We start from the raw sequence: 21,768 nt of genomic DNA on the forward strand, positions 1-21,768 counted from the left end.
ATACATGGATATTCGTTAAAATGCAGCATATATACTGTATATTATATTATTATATTATATATATTTCTTTACGAAGCAGCACGGCAGTGTACAGCGCTGTGTTTGTTCTGAAAGTTTGAGTTTCTCTGGGACCTCCGGGGTGTTTTAAAAAGTTTAATGTGAATGGATAAGGATCGTGGGTACCTGCTTTTGGGTGGCTTAATATTCATAGGTGTCCAGGAGAAGACTAGAGGGAAAGATGGTGGCTGCCAGTGAAGTACCCTGAGCCGCTTCTCAATGAGTGAGACAACCCTTGGTCTGGTGGACACTCAAACAACCCTGAAGTCTAAATCGCACCGCAGCAAAACCACCTAATTCTCCGGTGGGCTCCTAACCCCGCCACACGTGGATCTTCCAGCAGTTTGGCCATTTTTGAGGTTATTTTTTCTGCCCTGCCTACAGCTGAGGCAAAGTCTGGGTCAGAAGTGGCCTGTCGGGAATGCGGCTTCCATGCCCCGCATTACGGGTCAGAAACATAAACCCACCGCTTCCTCAAGATACGTCATTATTAACCCTTTCTGCCACAGATTCCCTATCACACCTTCGCTGCCGGAGAGGTCAACAATAGCGGGAACAGCAGTGCCCCTCGAGCGTGAAAAGGGTTAAGACTAGAGATACTTAAAGAAGCTAGCACGCGCGCGTTGGTTTTGGACGAGGTGGACGTATTCAGAAGACAACTCTGTCCTCCTGCTTTCTCTCCCAGCACAAGGTACTGTTCATTGTCGCCACGCAGTCCTCACCTTCTTGTTCCTTTGCCAGTTCGATGAAGACCTGCAAGGCATGGCCACAGAGGCCTGAGTGACGTATCGTGACAACAAAGCCCACTGGGATGAGGTATATGGGGGTAGAGGAAAGTACAAATGCCCCCCCCAAGAATAACTTTCTGCGTGTCATACCTGTTCGAGTGTTGATTGAGAGAAGCTGTACTCTTCAATATCAAACCCACGTTTTACTGTAACATTCCAAAAAGAATACAAGGTTAGCCGCTTCTCTCAGAGTTTTCAGGAAAGAATGATGGCTTCTTGGATCGCGTTTGCCGATGAATTTCCTCACCTTGCTCCAGTTGGGCGAATGCCTGTGACAGCGACTGGACGTCATCTTTGGGAATTTTGTAAGACAACAGCGAAGCGAACCTGGAAAGACATAATTATTCCCATACATTTCCTCACTTATCAGGCAAACGATCATCATTTAATGACCGGAGGTCCATTGCCAGAACCCGGGCCGGCTCGCTTCTGTCTACTGACCTCTCCTGGCGACTCGCGCTGGGGAAGATCTGAAGGATCTTGGTATGGACCAAAGCTGCTTTGTCAACGCCGGCGTCTGCTTCAAGCTTCAAGTCGAGAGAGAAATGGCGTCCGTACTTGCTCTTCAGGTGCTGAACTGAGCCGATGGATCTAAGTTAGGCAGACAGGCAGTTAGGCGGTTATCAAACGCCAGCGCACCCAACTCTTAAAAAGAAGATACTGAAACTCAATGAAGTGCTTGGGTTTAAGCAGAAACGTGGGTTGGAAGCCATATTGTGTTCCGAACACCCCGCATGGACAATGTTTATCTGCACTAGAAATATAAGACGAACCCTACCTCAGTTTTCCAGACACCATGATAGCCACTCGGTCACAGACAGCTTCTGCCTCCTCCATGTAATGGGTGGTGAGCAACGCGGCTTGTTCCTTGCCTTTGAATGTGGCTCGGATCAGTTTCCTAGGAATGTAAGGAAGGAAACCTGTTATTTTTTGGGGGGATACACAACGTGAAGCCCGCTAATGCTCCGTCCAACATCCACAGCCTTGTAGGCATTGGGTCTCAAGGATGCCCCTTTGGGTTATGGGAAGTCAGGATGGGGTGTCCGCCTAGTGTGTCAACAAAGGGGGGGGATAATACGCCCTAAATTTGGGGTTTGTATTAAGTCTGAGCGGAATCGACCCCGTCCACGGATAAGCGGCAGTGTAGTAGGAAATCTTACTAATGCAGACAAGATAATGTTTATAGACGGACGTACTCACTCACCACATGCGCTGCTTGGCCGTGGGATCCATGCCAGTGGACGGTTCATCCAGTAACACGATGTTGGGATTGCCCAGCATGCTCAGTGCGAAACACAGCTATGGGAAAAGGTATAAATTGGAATAAACATCAATGGCTCCTCTGAGAATAAGCCAAGCGCGTCGAAGTAGAACGGGGGCTCACCTTTCTCTGGGTTCCTGTTGACAGGTTCTTGGACGGATTCCGTTTGTGTTCATTCAGGTCCAGAGTGTCGATTATTCTACAGATGATTCAAATTTAATTAGTAACACCGGCAGGAGAAAGCAGTAATCTTTGTATTAATCTTTGTATGACTTTTCTCTTCATGGATAGATACTCACCTCTTCGAGATGTCTGCACGGGCGCTGCTGCTCATACCCTTGATGGCTCCATAGATCTCAAGATGTTCTTGGAGTCTTATCTCAGGCCAGAGATAACTCGTCTGGGGGGTATAACCTACAAATCTCACCGCGCCGGACCCTCTCCTCGTCTCATCTCCCACCAGTACCTGAAAATTAGGCGTCAGACAGCAGAGAACGAGCTAAAATTATACGGTTATTGATAAAAATGACCCAACTCAACCCAAATCTAAGCGGACGCAATGTTTCCGGTTGTGGTTTAATGCTTTCTATACGAATCCCGTCTGCTGTAAAACGACTCACCTGCCCGGCGTTCGGTTCTGCTTGTCCAACCAGAATGTTAAGCAGGGCGCTTTTTCCAGATCCGTTTGGACCTACCAATCCCAAAATCTCTCCTGAAAGCAGATACGTTTGCACTCAGGATCCCTCGTTTCAGTTAATGCGTTTCATCGGATAATCTACGGTAAGAAAGGATGGACTCTGACCTTTCTTGACACAGAAGGAGACGTTATTTACCACCAGCTTCCTCATAGTCTTCCCTAGGATCGTTTTGCCGGCTTCTTCGTATTCTTTGTGTAATCCGCTTATCAGAATAGCTGGTTTCTAGAACAGAGAGACGTTGTTAGGGGACGCTATTCTTGTGTCTCAAACCCAATATATATGTTGCAGAACCTCATAGAACCCACGAGCGGTTGGATTTTGGTAACTCCAGTAGATCGTGGTGTTTCTCCACAAGAGACCCAAGCCTCAAAAAGTGCGATTTTGGGTCTTGATAACATTGGTCCACTAAATGGATTACAAACCTCAGTTTTGGGTCCGATACGGCAATTTCTTATTTTTGTGGTAAGAGCGAGGGGTAATCGGGACACGGGTTCTCCTTTAGTGCTGCGTCTAGAGCGATACCAGATGTACCGCACTGGACCGGGGGGTCCGAGGATGAGAGGTCTATCTCGTAGAGGGAATGTGACTGCCAGAAGGATCTTAGTCCCACTCGGTCAGTAAGGCCCACTAAGGCCACAACACACATCCGCAGGGTGTTGGTTCTCTTGCGTTGATGAACCTTCTAATGAGGATCCTTCAGAGCAGCGGAGATTTTCTTTTTAGGACAAGCCTCTGGTTGACCTATCAGGCCGGTCCCAGACACTCTTGAACGTACGTACCTCGTTGCATTCTGCCGTCATGGATTCTGCCGCTCTCATCCTCTCCAAGCGAACGTCTTCATCCTCGTCCTCGGCAACTTCGGCGAATTTCCACACCTTTTTTTTTTTGGCTTTGGTCCTGCGTGGAGAAACGGGGGGGAAATCGGTTATAATGGACGATACGGACGAGCAGCCGCGATGATCTTGTAAACAATATCAGGGATGTCTCTGTTTGGAGCCGTTCTACGCGGAACGCTTGCCAGAGAAACACTTATGTGTTATTTGCAAAGCACTAGGAAGCATTTAACCCTCTTACGTTTTAATGATGCGATAGATCCGCTAATGCTCGTAATTGTGCGTTACGGGCAAATACCGAAATACAAAATCATAGAAAAAAAAACACATTATTCTGTTACCCCCAGAAATACTATAATTACATTATTCTTGTTTTGATAAGGATAAGAACGATTTTATAACAGATGATTCACGACTTTGCTTTCTTTTATTATTTTTAGTTTTTTTTTGGGGGGGGGACATTTAATTAGCCGTAATTAAAGGTATTACAAATATATACCTGAAAATTGAGTCTTCCCTTAAAGCTTTCCCACCGTTCTTCATTTCGAGATAACGGAGGATAAAGAATAAAATCACGCATTGCATGTATGGCTACAAAAAAAAAGGGGGGGGGTGAAAGAGACAATGATTAAAATTTACAGTAAAAATGATAACATAGGCTAAACGTTATTCTATAAGTAATTGGCCTTTGCATGCGGTTCTCTACATTACGTATGGACTCAACACTCCATGAGTCTTCCTAATGGACCGGCGGGGGATAGGGTCCATATCCCCCCCCCTACTACCAGGCAAGGTGCTAAAACACAAAATTAGGTATTGTTTGAACGTGTGGGTTCTAGAAATTCAACAGAATACCAGTAATTGGGCTCTTTAAGAACTCGAGTGCTCGGGATGCCAACAGCTGGAGATCAGTGGTTCCGATCCCCACCACAGCCATGGTCTGCGTGTGAGATGTGATCAGTGTATATATATATATATAAATAAAACGCAGACCCCTAGGCCCTCAAGTTATGAACACGAGTCCTACACATCTGCTGAGCCACGGCTCTAGACCTTGCGAGGACCAAGGAATGCCATCTTACGGATATAACGGTCACCAGTAGCCTTCCCAGCTGGGTATAACTGTTCTCCTCGCTATGGGACACATTCCAAGACATCTGAGAAAAAAATGCAAAAAAGGTCTCTATTTTAAATGTTTTTAAAACAATGAATGTTATTAATAATATAATATAATATATGGCGAATTAATATAATGTTATTAATTCGCCATATGCAACGTATCAAGCATCTGTCTGGAAGGATTCTTCAAGCGAATGTGTGATTCCCCTGAGAATGAAACAATGGAATGGTTCTCGTAATTGGGACATTGCACTTATACTGGTGGTGAGACCACCTGCCTTATAGATTAATAGCCCCCCGTGTTGACATTAAATTTAAAGGAGGATTTCTCACTGTATTCTCAGAATCGTTAGTAACTCAAGTGAAAAGAGGTGTCTCTCTACAAGAGAACTCAGAGGTCTCAAAAGCTTATGTGAATATGGATCTTATGGATATCGGTTCACTGAATGGTATTTGTATCAAACATAGTTACCCCTTACCTTTATGAAGAAAGTCAGACAGCCTATGAGAGGGTAAATTGGGATAAAGAGGCAGAAGATGTCATGGAAGATCGTGGCTATCATATCGTTCCCAATAAGCAGGGCTATTTCTGTAATAGTGTTGGACGACGCAACGGTCTAAGGAAATAAGAAGGAAAATCAAATCTCCTGCAAGACGCCAACAGCCCTTTCCAAGTTCTACACAGATGTATTACGCTGGTTTAGGTCCTCCAGAGTCCTCCAGCTTCATTTTCATGTTGCAGTAAAATTTACCTCTTTCTCATTGGACTCCTGCCCCTGGCTGCCTCTACTGAAAGCAGGAAGAATACCGCGGTACACTTCCTGCACATGCTCAGTAGCAGAATAACAGTATTTAACTCCTCCCCCTGCGACGTCTACTGAAAGCAGGAAGCATACCGCAGTACACTTCCTGCACATGCTCAGTAGCAGCATTAACAGTATTTAACTCCTCCCCCTGCGATGTCTACTGAAAGCATACCACTGTACACTTCATGCACATGCTCAGTAACAGCATTAACAGTATTTAACTCCTCCCCCGGCGAGGTCTACTGAAAGCAGGAAGCATACCGCGGTACACTTCCTGCACATGCTCAGTAACAGCATTAACAGTATTTGACTTTCACATACTGGAAATCTAAAAAACTATTGGGGACTAGAATGTTCGTTTTATTTCTGTCCTACAAAGTGATTTACTCTTGCGGTACAAGTGAGGGCAGACATAAGAGTAACGTACCAGCGAGAAGACTATAGACCACCATTGCCGCGTGTCATGTATTTTCTTGTAGGTGAAAGAAAGCACGTAGGTCAGGAGAATCACGGCAGGAATGTATCCGATCGTGCAGAAAATCTGCAATATGGAGAGCTTCGTTATTTATGAACAAAGCGGCAGGTATTTAAAGGTACAGCACAGGAGGTACATAAATATACCGGAGCAATGAACGAGAGCCGCTGCTTCCGGTTCACTCACCAAGGTCACAAGCGTTCCAGCATACAGATATATCCCTGTGTTAAATAAAAGCAAGCTTCCAATCATTATGAGGAGGATCAGAGAGTATAGAGGGACGTCCACCACCGCTTGTCCCATCCAATACGCCGACTGGTACAAGCCGGACATCTTCAGCTGGGTGTACGCTTTAACCTGCCACAGGACGGGAAAAGGAGTGCACTTTCATTCTCACAACGTTCTCTTCTAACTATTCCTTTAGTCCAAATGTTATTCTTGAAATTCTGGAAACTTCTAATTGTCCACGTGGATGCAAATTCCCGACCCTCTCCTTCCTACCTTATGGTTGTATGTGTTTTCCATGGCGATGTACGGCAACATGCTAACCGCCATGACCCCAAGGAAGCCAACTAGAAAATACAGATCCAGTCTGACGGATGTGTCTGGGAATTCCTACGGGGACCAAAAAAAAATCTATTACAATAGCAAAGGTTAAAGAAAAAAGGCTAAATATAGATAAATATAGAGAATGATTTCAGCTTCACGGAACGGGAGAGACCCGCAATTAACTCAAAGGAACGGATATCCATATCCATATGTCTAACGACACAAGGAAGCAGAATTCACCCTGAAGCGGCCTGGGCTTAGTGCCAGGGGGCTTCTATAAAACATCTGGCAACATAGTGACCATTCGGATATTATGAAGCCCAAGCTGTGGAGCCCCCTCTGCCTGCTGCTCCAGAACCCGTAACTTTGTCTTTAAGGGTGGAATAAAGGATAAACGAGCTCGGGTTGAGATTCTGTCTCCCTCGTTACTGTCTGCCAAACGCAGACGAGAGAGACTTCTTGGCAAACTTGTATGCGAGGAAAAAAAAATCAATTTCTGCGCACATCAAAAGGCAGGCGGATGATCATTTTATTCCCTGCGGGAGTCTCTGCCGAGGCAAAAGCCCAGAGATAAAATGTATTTTTCATTAAACTGCGGAAGGAGAACACATGAAAAGCTTTGGAGAGGTAACTAAAGTCTAAAAGGGTACGAGAATCACTTTAAAGAAATGCGAGGGCTTAGTATCTGCTAATGTCTAACACGGGGTGATGCACGAGTGCTTAAAAATGCAACAGAATATTAAATATATAAATAAAAAAAATGTTTAATTAGCAGAAAATATATTAGTAAAGGATTAGAATGATCCAGTATTGGGTAATTTCTGTTTTTGTTTCTCCAGGTGGGGGAAGCATATTTCATTCGCACTCATCACTTCCTGTGATCAGAACAAAATGGCTTCCCACTGTTCAGTTACAGGATGGAAACCTTGGCATGAATATTTCTGAAAAGTGTATTTTTCATTTTAATTTAAGGAAGAAATTCTATGTTTTAGGTGCGGCGTGTGATGCCCCCGGGTCTGGACTGAGGATACCCACCTGGTAGAAGGGGCTGCTCCAGGTCTGGATGCTCTCGTTGACACGAAGCTGCCGGAGCAGAGTGTTACTTATGATGCTCACGAGGACTGGCAAAGAGTGGATCATGGTTTTGTTGAAAACGACCGCGTATGTGTAAGACTACAAAACATAGAAACATTTATTATTATTATTATTATTTTAATAAACCTATGAATGCTGTAAACAAAAAGTATCAAATGTAATTTAACACAACTGTAAACTTATTACACGGTTCCATCGCATCGCACTGAAACGCGTTTTATCAGATCTCTTTCTACGCATGTATTAATGTTGATATTTTTTCTAGAGTGAAATATATTATATTCCTGATAAATTTCCATTCCGGTTGATACAAAACAGGTAAAGACAACCTAAATAGTTGCGTGTTAACAAATAATTTAACTACAAACTTAACACACTGCGTTAAACTTGAAATATTCCTATTCCTTTTTTAAAATAACTTTTTTTTTTTGGTGTGTTTTCCGTCTATTTAGAAGAATCTTAAATTTCCCAAATTTCCTTTATTTGATAACTGTTACTTTTAAAAATAAAATTGGGGGAACCATTCTCTCTTTGATTGTGTTTAAAAGTCGGAGTGGTTTTTGTTTACGCCTTTCTCGTACCTCGCCTGAACGAAACACGTTTAGAGCGCCGTTGTGCGGAGAGAAAGAAAAACTGTCGTTTTCATTAATTATATCAACTTTAATCTTCTGGCTGTTCAGATTCGCAATCAGGTCATCTATGTTGGTACCTACGGGAGAAACAAAACATCCCGTCTCGAGTCAGCCGGGACAAGCATCCGATATCTAGCGACAGGGAGCTAAGCAAGCAATCGAGGGTAGGCAAAATATTTTTGAGAAAAATCTAAAATTTTTATACTTCTTTGTATTTTCAATAGACAAATAAGTAGCTTTGGTCCCCACAAGCATTCCTAATGTCTAAAAAACCAAAAATAAATGTAAAAAAAGGATTATCCGTAAGTCACGAGGGTCCGGGGGGGGGTACCCTCGCTCCTCCATATCCCATACGGAACGTATAGCCTGACATTCACTCTTAAAGCCGGGGGTAGATCTCGTTAATAATTTTGGGACCTACCTGTGGAGTTTTCCACCAAAAGACTTGTGAGATGCTTGTGGTTTTTTTGGCCGGGGCGCAGAAAATACAGATCGGAAGCCAGTTTGGTGGGGGCCAGGAATCGGTGGTAATACTGCTGTAGAATACCCACAGCAGCCTGGACGGCTAGGAACATTAAGAGGAACAATGACCTGGAAGAAGAAGAAAGACAATGTATTCAGTGTTTAGAACACGTGGAAGGCCACGGGCCAGGACCAAGAGGAGATACCGTCCATAAAATAACGAGTGAAAAGCAGTAAATACGCACACGCTTCGGAAGGATTTTCTCTCTCTGTATAAGTTCTTTAAATGTAACTTGGCAAGCGTGGCAACCTGCTGCTTCCACAACGCCCGGCCGCTCAACAAGTAAGGTCCCGGGTCCGGCAGTGTTAGCAGGCTCTGCTCGATCTCTTCCATGGACTTGGATTTAACGTCTTCCTCCGACTTTTGCCGGCTGAAAATACTGTGATCTGCGGGCGACGTCGTTTGTATTATTTCATATCAAAGAGAAACAAAAAAAAGAGCGGAAAACACATAAATAAACTAACGGCCGACGTAACAAAAGGACAGAACTCTTTACGGTTACTGATCTATTATTGGCAATAAATATGGAACACCGAAAAGAAACGTCTGTTTACAATATGAGCAATGTGTTTGATTGTGTTACCTAGAATTACCTAGAACGTCTTTTCACCAGAACGTACTGGGAGGTAACAAAATCAAGACACCACGGTGTCCCCTGACCACATAATACAGCGGGTTCTTCCCTCGGCAGAGCCTGGAGGACCCGTAAGTCATTTATCAAACCGGAAAGGGACATTTCTTGACACAGGAATAAAAAAAAGATTGCGTGTGATGAGAGCGTCTTGGTTATTCTGACACTGAGATGTTTTAGTGAATAAAGAGTAGGCTACGTGGGCAAACTTCACCTGTCTTATCCATTTCAGCCCCTGTCTCTAGTTTGTAGAATACGTCTTCCAGGGTGGTGATGGAAACTCCGTAGGTAATCATCCCGACGATGGAGTCGCCTTCCAGAGCAGAAAATAGTCCTGCAAAAAAACCCAAATAACCTCAAAGTTCTAGACTGTAAATAATGTCCTTTTTTTGCGTCACTTTTCGGTAATAGGGGCCAGATCCTCGGGGTGGGATTCTTGGTATTCTAAAGGATTACGGCCTGGGGATGGGGTGTTATCCCACCCTCTCGTATATAATACCCTGACGTTACCTTGAAATTTGTCAGTGTCTCTGAGCGGTAAGTTATACACGAGGGACGTCTCGGTCTGCTGCATTACGCTTGCCCCTGGTATGTGACGCGTGATCATCTCCGTCAGAGAGTCTACGTTGCAAGATGCGTTGATGTCCATGCTGGAAGGAGAAACCGTCATAAGAGACAACCCACAGACAGACAGACAGAGGACTTATTATTCCAGACCAATAACCCAACACAGCTGCGTACACACCAAGGCTCCGATTCAATCCCAATATTACATTAGATACGCATTCAGTTACACTGGAAATAGAGGGGACCGTCCGCAATACCTTAAACGATAGCCAACACCCCATTTGCTCTTGAGGTACAAGGAGGAACCGATGCATTTCAGGGTCCCCTGTGAGAGGACCGCCTTACGATCTAGGTACCAAAAAAAGAGACAGGTAGACAGAAATCACACATTGGTCCCAATCCAAGATATTTTAACTCCGTGTCATCCCAAAATCAACTGCATGTCTAGAAAGTGGCTGATCTGAAGGTCTTCCCGTTGAACCTACTGCCCCAAGGAGAACTTTCTGGTCAAGGGACCTCCGGCACCCAACTGCAAGACACCATCTGCCCTGACTTGAACCCCTCTGCTCAAACACCTTCTTTAACATCACGATTAGCATTTTCAATTCCCTTTCTGTTTTCGTGCCGATCCAGAGGATCGGTTAATTGCTGAAACTGCAAGCAATTACAAAAAAAAAAAAAAAAAGATCTTAAAGATAAATCAATATATAAATAATTTATTGGAGAAAATAAATAGAGTAATAAAGTACTAGAGCCTAAAAAAACTGTGCTGTATTGTCATCTTTTGCCTAATCGGAGAAGACGATACCACTATCTACATACACTGCCGTTCAAAAGTTTGGGGTCAGCTGTTGCCATGGAAATACCTGGCTGTAACATAATTGCAAAAGGGTTTTCCGACGGTCAATTAGCCTTTTAATCCCTCCCATCACCCCCTGACTTTTAATTTGTCTATTTTTTTATTTTCCAAGTTTTAGGAGGGGGAAATGCGAGTTATTATCGCATGTCCTCACCTGGAACTCATAAAATGTCCTCGGATTAATGTTTCCTCACGGCATGCAACATCATCGAAGTCTGGTCGGTTGAGTTAACCCCCAACCCTCACTTAGTAAATAGACCCGATAGTTAAAGGATGAGCTTTGGTAAGTCTGCGTAGTCATAAAGACTGTATTGGAGATAAAAACACTGAGCTACCATGCATAAATCTCTTTACCTGGTACAAAGACCTTTCAAGCCATGAATGCGCAGACTTGCGTGCATACAGATCTACATACAATCACCTGCGAGGATGTCAGCTTCCTCCATGCAATGCGTGTTGAACACAATAACGTGGTTTGCCTTTCTGTTCTTTAAGAGGTTCCAGACTGTAAACCTTGAGCACGAGTCCATGCCGGCTGTGGGCTCATCCAGAAGTAGCACCTGTGGATAGATTCAGATATAAGTGGGCCACGCGTGTAAGGAGCAAACTTCTACATGTTGAAGTCGCCTTGGGAGCCAATTAAATGTTCATTTTAATGGTTCCTTAAAATATGCACCAGTGTATCTGGTGAAAGGTCTTCTGTGTTGTCCACCGGGTGACACGCTGTCTTACGGTGCGCAGCCACTCCATTACCTTAGGGTTCCCAAGAATCGCTATCCCCAGAGACAGTTTCCGCTTCTGCCCAATACTGAGCGTCCGGACTTGATTGTGTTTCTGGACCTGCATGTCCAGCTCGTTAAGGATCTTATTTATCTAGAAAACAAAGGGAGAAGATACATAGTACCCCGAATGATACATTACAGATTGGAGACGCGGATCATAATAGCTGTGATTGGCTGAGGTGGAAACAAAATGAGCCTATTATCTATTTATTACACAGCAAATTACTAGCACGTTGGTGGAGTAGATTCCAGGTGGTCAGGTGAGGTCTCCTTGTACCTCCTGCTCCTTGGTTTTCTCTGGAATTCCTCTGAGCGAGGCAAAGATGGACAGGTTCTCTTCCACCGTGAGAATATCAAAGTGGACGTCGCTCTGTTGGCAGATTCCCGTGATCTTCCTGGCTTGTAGGATCTCGTCTATGTCAGTTACTCTGTGACCGTATATAGTGGCGAACCCTGAAAAAAACGGCCGGCGTCCACAATATGTTAAAAGGGTGAAAATGTTGGTTGAGTGTGAATGAATGAAATATAAAGAATAAGGGAATAAACCGTCCTGTTATCACAGGATGGTCCAAAAATGGGCCCCCCCATACAACTTAGAGCCCCTTGCTATTATAATTGCAACAAGCATTAAAAGCTAGCTTTGTGGCACTTTCATACAAAGTTCCTGGCAAGAATGGGGACTCGGCTCAAGAGCTTATATTCTAAAAGATCTAAGTTCTAAATTAGTCGCACAATTACTGCTGTTCCACAGCCAGAAAGCGTTATGTTTGCCAGGCCTGGGTCACCTTACTGTCTCTGAAGCTCCCCTGCGCTGCGTACAATCGATTTACCCACCTTCACACGGAGGGCAGAGACCACATAAAATATTCAGAAGGGTTGTCTTTCCGGTGCCGCTGTGTCCAAGCAGAGCCGTTATTTGACCTTCGTATATCGTGAAGCTCAGTCCTGGTGTTAAAAATAAGATTATTGCCAGAATTAGAATAACAGCTCCTGCTTTCTCTGCGATAACGTTCTGACACCTCGCTCGCTCCTCTTAATGATGTCTTTATATAACAAAGCAGAAATGTACGATTACTTGCGCATGTATAATCTTTCTCGGGCAGGCTTACCGTTAAGAGCCTCAACCTGCTTCCCTTCCTTCTTGAAAGTCTTGCCGATGCATTTGATTCTGCAGAAGGAAAAGGTTCATGTATTTGGGGCACTTTAGTCCAATGGACAAAAAAATAAATATGATGTTACATCTCCTGGTTTGAGATCGTCCGTTGGGTGTATGTTCCTTCACATAAGGGGTGCCTTGGGACTCTAATATGCTGGAAAGAAAGGCTGAGCTTGGGGAGGAGAGGATTCTGGTATTGTGGATCAATTGTATGGTACCTTAGTTAAATAATAAGAATATTTATAGGTTTCTTTATAGAGTTAACGTTTTTGGACTTCTGAAGCTACCGTTACCAACTTTTGCAGAACACTGAATGTTCCAAAATCAAACATCTACACAATACCCAGTGTTCTACCTACAAGAACAAAGCGGAACAGGATTGTTACATTTACAGAGCGTGTGGACCTCATTCCCAGCTGGTCTGGCCACATGCATGGGGCAATCCAGGCCACACACCTGATAGCCTCCTTGACTTCAAGCTCTGCAGATACCGGTTCCATCACATCGCTTGGGTTATGATTGCTATTCAAACTGTTTTCGCTGAGTTCTCCGTAGTTCCTCCTCTTCTTAGACCAGTAGGATGGTTTCAGAAAGTAAAAAGGTGTCTGTCTGAGTCCATATTCCCCTGTGAAGAAAAAAAAAACGACAAGGTCGGGCCCATTAAACATTACGGTCAGCATGGGACAATCGGACCTACAAGGGGGCGGCAGAGTTGAGTAGGATAATAATTTACACCTCCTATAATTCCAAACTCTGAGAATTGGTTCTGATCCCCCCTTACCCGGCAGGACCTGATCAAGGTACGAAGCCAGAAGCAGGTACATCACGCTGTCCACAACAAGGAAAATAAAGGTGATTATGAGCGGGTACGGACCGTCCTTCAGATACGCTAACTGGGCACCCTTTTCGTAGCCTTCTAAATGCATAATCTACAAAAGAGATTGTTATCAACGCATGAATTCCACGTCCTTTCATCTGTAAGCAGAGTATCCTTAGAACAACAGAGTTTAGGGGCATAATATATATTTTTAGTTAAATTAGTGTGTAGAAGAGCTTAAATTTCACATTTTCCTTTTTACAAATCATCATAGACTAAATAAACCCATGTTGGGGGTATGTATTGGTATTAGAAGCCCACCTTATGTGAAAACCATTGGGAGCAGTCACCTTAACTTTCTGTTCTCAAGATCTGCATGATTTTTTCCTCCCCATTATCTCTCCGCTATAGTTACGTACCTGGGCTACTCCGATCATGAATGTGCAGGGACAGAACGGGCTGAAGAACCACACAAAGGATTTGGGGAAGTCTTCCTTCATGACAATGAAGATGCCGATGAATCCGAGAATCATGGTGGCCATGAAGCCCATGGCCCCTGCTTGCTTGGCCCTCTTGAAGAGCGGCGTCAACATCAGGGAGAATAAAATCTGGAGAAAGATCACGGCAATTCTCAAGCGACAACCCAGAAGAGACACAGGGATCTAGAGTTTAGAGTTCGCTGTCCAGTATGGGCCACGCAAGACATCCACCATCGAGTGGTCATGGTGAACCAAAATCTGGAGTTTAGGGAGCTGGCCTTATAAATGTTATCGCCAGCTGCACTTACCAAAGAAATTCCGTACAGAGAATACAGCAGAAATATCAGGAACGTGTTGCTTTTACTGAACGGGAAGAAGACGGTGGTAATAACGGCCATTACCACGGAGATCAGCAAGTTCAGACACGTGTACAGGAGAACCCACGGCAGCCTGCAACCAAGACAATAAAAAAGACAGAAGCAGCAAGAATGGTGACTTTACGTGACATATGCCATAGGAGTGAAATAATAATAATAATAAATATATAATTACCAGAAAGCAGTGTCGTGAAGACCCATTACTTTCAGGAATTCCTTCAGTTTTTTTTCCTTTTCGGCTACGACGTGGACGGCCAAGGAGCAACTGAACGGCGAAAAGGCCATTACCAGGAATATGGACATTAGGACGCGGTAGAAGGTGACCACTTCCACCGCCGACTCCTCGCCCATGATGACCACCTGCGTCCCTTTCAGCTCTTCCCAGGCAGAATAATTGGTTTTAAGCTGCAGAAACGAAGGACGCTCGCTCGTTAGAACAGGGGCGTTGAGCTGAAGTCCTTGAGGCCCACAGTCTTTAAGGATGGCACTTAAAAGGACCCCAATTAAAGGGACACCCCACGTACAAAGACACCCCAATTAAAGGGACACCCCACGTACAAGGACACCCCAGTCATTACATGCATTTGAGCTGCATGGTCCCTTTACATGGTGTCCTCCTTGGTTCCTGCAGAATGCCCTCATACAGTATGTTTTTGCCCCTCTCCCCACCCCCTGGCAATATATCTATATTCTGAAGACCCTTCCCCATATACATTGGAGGGACGGATCCGACATCTTCTGAATTCCCGTATGCGAAGCGGAGCCTATTTCAGGAAGCCGCGCGTAAGGCGTTACCTTGATAATGGCAGAATTGATGCACGCTTGCAAAGATGTGAACTCCGAAGAAAAATACATAGCGGCTTCGCACTTCCAGGAATAGCACGGCTCTGGGGAAAAAAAAGTCAAAGAAATAAGAAAGCTCGTAAAGAATCACGAGTCTAAAGACCACGCTCAAGAAGCCATGAGCCCAAAATCCAGGCATGGAGTCCAGAGAAACACGTAACAAACCGGAGGAGGACACAGGTGGGGGTTTGTGGAGGTTCTTGTGTTGGCGATCGGGGTCAGGTTAGATTATTTTGGAGCACGTATCTACTGCCCCTTCTCTAAGGTATTACCTCTTGGCTCTAAATAAAACGCAGACCCCGGCACGGACTCCGGGAAAACCTTCAGCTGGTACGACATGGAGTCCTTAAACACCACCCCGAAGAATTGCTTTTCTAGAACGGAGCTGGCGGCTTTTAGCGCCTCCTCGTTGGGATACGGACTCAGCGATACATCTACGGAAATAAAAAGCAGACAATGTATTAAGATATATCGTAGAAAGAGTTCTGAGGCATTCACTGCACAGTTATTGAAGATGTCCTTTGACAGGACGCAAAAAAGGTGGCTGTTTGAAGGTAACGAGACCATAAGGACACCAAGTTCTACCTGTTCTCAGGCACTCGGAGGCCGCCAGTTCCATGATGTGCCGCGTAACATTGTTGCTTGGCGCGAAGCCGATATTCAGCGGCGGGTACGTCTGGAAATTGAGGTCCCCGAGTAACGTACTGGGAGTGGACTCGTAGTGTTTGCTTGGCTTCATCAGGCCGACCCACATCAACGAGATCAACCACCAGACTATGGGGTAAAGCAGCTCCTGTTTTTGAGAGGTGGTATATAAATTAAAATAATATATTTATATACACAGTATATTTATAAATGCTAGGAAATGTTCTAGAATTCAGCTGAACGCCTAATCTCCGGTAACCGGGTTAATAGCGGGGAAACAAAGAAGGACAATTCCGTCTGTAATGTGAATAAAGCAGCTGAGACTCGATATGACCCTGTGTGCAAAACCGCTCTCGGATGCCACGGGAGGATAAACGATACCCTGCGTGGAGACGGAGCCAAAGGTAACCAGTCCAACGGAGAAAGCCTCGCTATAGAAATCAACAACACTACACAGCACCGCATGGATTAATGAATAGACGCGTTTTCCCAAAGCTCCGTGACACGTAAGGCCTTGTAGGTCTATAACTGAGCCGATGTAAACATGCCTGGGATGGGCATACGGCTCCTGAATCTAAGACGAGACCAACTACTGAGTCATTACAGCAGGAGAAAGACGAGGGCCGAATGGGGCCGATCCGCCAGCAGATTCTATGTTTCTATCAGAGCTTCTGCAAAAGGGAACCAGAGATAACCCTACACGCATGTTTGAGGTCCTGCTTAATGGGACCACTGTGTTACCCAACCAGTAGGACGCCCTACAATTGGGGTCCATTGCTTGGGAAGCTGGTCGGTTCCCGCCTGGCCAATACCCCAGGACGGCAGTCGGTCCCTCCGGAAAAAAAACCAAAAACATCCATGCGTACCTGTAGGCTGTCCTTCTTTGTCCGACACTTGATGAGATAATTCTTGTACAAAAGAATTTTCGTTTGTCTCCAAACACCGATATCGTTGATATCCGAGGCCATTTTGTAAGACTGTGGGAGGGGAGAGAGAGACACAGAAGTCTCGCTAAATTATCTCTAAATCATTCACAGGTTTTACTAGAAATAAATAAATAAAATGTAAAATAACTTAAAAAGAGAACGAAGGAGGCAGCCATCTTGTTTCTCTGTAGACCTCTGCTGAGGTCATAAGTATACATTCATCGTAAAGATATGTATAAGCGCCCTCCGTGTTCGGCATTTTATTTAGATAATAATCGGTTTATTTCGGAATGCGACCATATGAGCCTCTGCGATCAGAACGTTAAGAGCCAACTGGTTCAGATTGTGAAAAATTCAGGCAATTTCCTTTCCAATTAACTTCATAAAATTAAAGTATAAATCCCGACAACGTCACACATTTACATAGTACGGTATACAGAAAATGAGTCGGATTTTTATAATTGATGAATATCTTCGGATCCGCTGCGTCTGGGAACGGCTCCAATTCACTCATTTATGTTTTCTAAACCGGTCTAGATGCAAAACACAAGAAACCCCGACATGTGGAATAATCAAGGGGTTTTTATTTTATTTATTTATTTGAATCAGCCGAAACAGATTGGATCCATTATACCTGCCCCCCCCGTCCAAATCAAACGTGAAAATGTGTCGTTAGCGCTATCAGAAGCGTGATCGAAGCATATGGCCCCCGAGCCCCGAAAATAAGCCCGACAGAAAGAGCCACCCTTTCCTGATAACGGATCAATGATGATATTGTAATAATATATCCAATAAATACTGTGTTTCATAACTGTCATGTAAATTAATTATTATTATTATGTATTTATTGATATTATTTGATGTATTTATTACTATTATTATTTATGTTTATTTTTTATTCTCATTATTATTGTTTTACAAATATTTACAAATGTGATAATTTCATTTTTTATGTATTTATTCTTATTATTTGTAATATTACTATGATTAATGTTTTGCAAATGTGATAGGCTTCTATTTATCATTATTTTTTTTGTGTGTTTGTTCTTATTTGTAATAATAATAATAATATTATTACAAATAATAAGAATAAACACAAAAATAAATATTGACAAATAGAAACGCATCACATTTCTAAAACATTATTATTATTAATATTATTATTAATGTTTTGCAAATGCGACATTTCTTGTGGAGCAAACTGGAAATTTGGAGGAAAAAACTACTTTTGTATCTGAGCCGTATTATGCATAATGATGCAAAAGAGGTCATGTGCAAAATGATAAATAAAATGTCAGATTGTTGATATTTTCTGGATCGCGCCCAAAAACTTTTTTTTTTTTTTACCAGCCGCCTACTCTGGTAAATGTAACACTTTTTAGGAAAATTATTACATTTTATAGCGACCACAATTATGTGAAATGTCCGATCCCTTCCCAGAAGTATTTATGGCATCATGTAACTTTTGTTAATTATTTATTTTGTTATTCTTTGTTGTTTTTTTATTGTTTTGTTATTTTATTTGTAAATCTTAACCCCTTAATGACAAAGCCCGTACATGTATGGGCTCAAAATGCTTTGCTTTCAATGGGTTTAGGGACCGCCCATTGTCCTTAAGGGGTTAAACGCGTTCATTTATCACTTAAAGCAACGATATTGTTACATTGTTGAATTAACACACCTTGTTAACTTGGTCTTAGTACAACTCATCCATATTATATATATATAGTTGCCATAACAACTGTCATTTTTATGATAATATATATTTAATTGAAATGTTTACATCATAGAAGCTGAGACAGGTGGCAGACCGTGGCAAATCCAGCATTATCCGATCAATATCCCCTCCTGAACAGTGTCAGAAACGGCAAATTCGGAGGAAAAAATAAGTTATATTCATACTTGAGTCATATTAAGCATAATGATGCAAAAGTGAAGTTCTGGAACAAAAGTGGATCAGCTACCATGGCAACCAACAGGATTTCCCTGCACCTCTTTTATTACTTTTCACCAAAATGGCTCTCTGTACATGATACAGCCGTGCACAACATACATGAGTCATGACAATAATCGCGGGCTTACAACACGCTGACATCTGATTGCGATGCAACAAATTATGAATTTATTTTAGTGTGATACCCCCAAACAATACCCCAACACACACAATAGCACACACAATCAGCCCCCACACACTATCAGCACATACAATCAACACACAATCATCCTGCACACACTATCAGCACATACAATCAACACACACACTATCAATCAGCACATATTATCAACACAAGCATAAATATTTATAGCTCAGAGGTGATGCAAAAACACAGACAGTTGGATAACAATAAACACACAGATCAACAACACACACACTGTGCACACAACACCCAGGGCACAGGGAACACACAGCACACACAATACACAGCATGCACAACACACAATGCACAACACACACACTGTGCACGTTGTGTGCCCTGGGTGTTGTGTGTTGCCTGTGTATTGTATTGTGTATAGATCAGACACATAATGCACACACATTACACACACTGTGCACACAACACCCAGGGCACCGACAACACACACAATACACAGACACCATACAAAACCAGCACACACATAGAATACACAACACACACACAATGCACACACACACGGCAGGCGGGTGCCCGGTACCTGTGCGCAGGATGCTCGGTCCCCGGTTTCCCTGGTAACGGCCCCGGGATCCTCCCCGATACAGACAGGGACCGCACAGCTGCAGGAGCTCGGCCGCCCCGGGGTAGGAGGAGGAGCAGGGACCGGGGAGCCTGCCACCTGCCGGCCGCAGAGCGGTACTGCCAGCCCGGCCTAGTGACTCATCAGAGAGAGAGAGAGAGACTGCAGGGGGAGAGAGGGAGACAGGATGAGAGAGACTGCAGGGAGAGAGAGAGAGAGAGAGAAAGAGAGAGGGAGGGAGACTGCAGGAAGAGAGGAGGACGAGAGAGAGACTGCAGGGAGAGAGAAGGAAACAAGGGATGAGAGAGACTGCAGAAAGAAAGAGGATGTGAGAGACTGCAGAAAGAAAGAGGATGTGAGAGACTGCAGAAAGAAAGAGGTTGAGAGAGACTGCAGGGATAGAGAGTGTGAGAGACTGCAGGGAGAGATATGATGAGGGAGACTGCAAGGAGTTATAGACTGCAGGGAGAGAGGGAAGGTGAGATAGACTGCAGGGAGAGAGGGTAAGATAGATTGCATGGAGGCAGGGTGAGATAGACTGTGCACCATGGGAGAGAAAAGCGCCTATTGAACTGCCCTAGATTTCGGTACAGCCCCTGTGCCCCAGTTTCCGGGTTATTCTGGGTGTTTATCTCCCGGGTTCCAAACATACCTTGTGATTGAAAGGGTTAACAGCCTGCATTCTTACCACCGTTCGTAAAGGTTGCGTTTAATAGATTGTAAGCTCACAGGAGCCAGAGCGTCTCGTACATATTTTAATGTTATTGTTAATGTTCACACTCCCCCTCTTGTAACAGCGCTACTGCATCTGCAGGCGCTATATAAATAAATATTATTACAGTCTAAAACGCCAGGCGTTTGGGAAGCAGATCTGATGCACGCATGGGTATTTTTAACACACGAGACAGGCAGCTACCGCCCCAGCGTGGGGTGATGGGGTATTGTATTGAATCCTCAGAGGGGTAGTTGAATTTGAGAAGGGGTATTTATATAGGGTTGTAAGAAGAGAGGAGGAATAAGGGTGCATCTCGTTACTGGTACCAGCGCTGGAGCCCACTGGGGGTAAGTATATCTCGTGCATGGAGATGCATTAGGACGAATGCATCTTCTGCAAGCTGGGGGGGCAAATGCATATGGGGGGGTTCTGCAGCGTCATGCATTTGCAGAGGGGGGCGTGAACATTTAAAGGAACCTCACAACTATTATATGCATTAAAGCGCACATGATGGCTGGCGTGCCCATTTGGGTCTCACCATCGCTCTTAAACCCGTTCCATTTTTGGCCAAGCTGGTCCTACAAAGGTCATTTGAGGTCATTTGCCTGTAATTTTGGCTCTAACCTGCCCAAAATGACAATGGAGATTTTTCTTCTGTAATGGAAAAAATGGGTTAAGGGGTGTGTGTGACCCCCCTTAACCCAGAGGGGGGTGACCCCCCCTTAACCCATTGCCTGGCAATATCCAGAACAGGACATCAGACGTCCCTCAGAAGGTTCAGTTTATCTTCGTGATGCATTTTATTGTAACGCGATCTCGGAAAAAATGTATATCTAATTTTCCAAGATCTCCCATAGCTGCCAACTGTCATTAAACCGAGCATTAAAATAACTAAGATTAGTTTTTCCACCCCGGTAACGCAGATTTCCGAACAGCAAAAAAAAAAAAAAAAAGGACTCGGAAGTTGCTTAGGTTTGCGCATGACCTATAAATTTGGCAGCGGGTGTCTTTTTGTCAGGTGGTCAATATTTCAGCACCGCGCTCCCCGTTTGGAACAGCTGGCCGAGCCGTAACTAAAATAGCTTCCCAAATATACTTCTCGCTGCAAGCGGGGAAAGATAACACCCCGTTGCGCAGAAAGGAAAAAAAAAAAAAAAGGCTGGTGCTATTTGGAGGGGGGCAGCGAGATGACACACGGATCGCTGGAGCCGGCGCTTAATCTGGATTTCAGGAGCAGACAGCAATCCTCATCAAGTGGAGTAAAAGCTTTCGTGTCAAGGAGATCGTCTTGCACGCTTAACCAATCGGGGGGAGGTTCCAACGCAAAAGCGTTCAATTCATTCAAGAATAAAAACGTAAAAATATATATGTGTAAAAACCCAAAAAGGAGATTTTTATTTAAATTTTATTTAATTAATAAAAA

The 21,768-nt window shown here is 43.9% G+C and overlaps 2 protein-coding genes across 2 annotated transcripts in view; one reads left to right on the forward strand and one right to left on the reverse strand.

The window, feature by feature from the left end:
* PGS1 (phosphatidylglycerophosphate synthase 1) overlaps positions 1 to 18,793 on the forward strand; it is a 42,873-nt gene extending 24,080 nt beyond the window's left edge. Inside the window, exon 10 of the mRNA XM_053453049.1 lies at positions 18,709 to 18,793. The gene's annotated coding sequence lies outside the window, so the exon portion shown is untranslated. The remainder of the gene's footprint in view (positions 1 to 18,708) is intronic.
* On the reverse strand, positions 418 to 19,704 carry ABCA5 (ATP binding cassette subfamily A member 5). Its single transcript, XM_053453046.1, has 39 exons — positions 19,592 to 19,704; positions 16,859 to 16,969; positions 15,933 to 16,140; positions 15,620 to 15,781; positions 15,300 to 15,391; positions 14,680 to 14,909; positions 14,436 to 14,577; positions 14,068 to 14,256; positions 13,613 to 13,760; positions 13,288 to 13,456; positions 12,785 to 12,843; positions 12,510 to 12,620; positions 11,953 to 12,128; positions 11,647 to 11,766; positions 11,315 to 11,453; positions 10,292 to 10,382; positions 9,978 to 10,117; positions 9,682 to 9,801; positions 9,021 to 9,222; positions 8,735 to 8,904; positions 8,263 to 8,390; positions 7,622 to 7,759; positions 6,539 to 6,652; positions 6,224 to 6,394; positions 5,990 to 6,103; positions 5,236 to 5,373; positions 4,720 to 4,794; positions 4,137 to 4,228; positions 3,584 to 3,701; positions 2,909 to 3,026; positions 2,727 to 2,818; positions 2,406 to 2,572; positions 2,230 to 2,305; positions 2,050 to 2,144; positions 1,624 to 1,743; positions 1,287 to 1,436; positions 1,093 to 1,172; positions 936 to 991; positions 418 to 810 (listed from the first exon to the last, which is right to left on the reverse strand). Exons 2-39 carry the CDS (start codon positions 16,958 to 16,960, stop codon positions 706 to 708), a joined length of 4,917 nt encoding a protein of 1,638 aa, XP_053309021.1. The 5' UTR covers positions 16,961 to 16,969; positions 19,592 to 19,704; the 3' UTR covers positions 418 to 705.
* Between the last annotated feature and the right edge of the window lie 2,064 nt (positions 19,705 to 21,768).

Source organism: Spea bombifrons, chromosome 13, assembly GCF_027358695.1.
Source record: "Spea bombifrons isolate aSpeBom1 chromosome 13, aSpeBom1.2.pri, whole genome shotgun sequence".
NCBI lineage: Eukaryota > Metazoa > Chordata > Amphibia > Anura > Pelobatidae > Spea > Spea bombifrons.

What these genes read in the sequence shown, in the direction of transcription:
- ABCA5 (XM_053453046.1), bottom strand. Translation starts at nt 16,960, where the DNA reads ATGGCCTCGGATATCAACGATATCGGTGTTTGGAGACAAACGAAAATT. An exon ending in CTTCACGACACTGCTTTCTG is followed by an intron (nt 14,578 to 14,679) that starts GTAATTATATAT and finishes TCTTGGTTGCAG; the next exon opens with GCTGCCGTGGGTTCTCCTGT. An exon ending in ATGGTGTCTGGAAAACTGAG is followed by an intron (nt 1,437 to 1,623) that starts GTAGGGTTCGTC and finishes TGCCTAACTTAG; the next exon opens with ATCCATCGGCTCAGTTCAGC.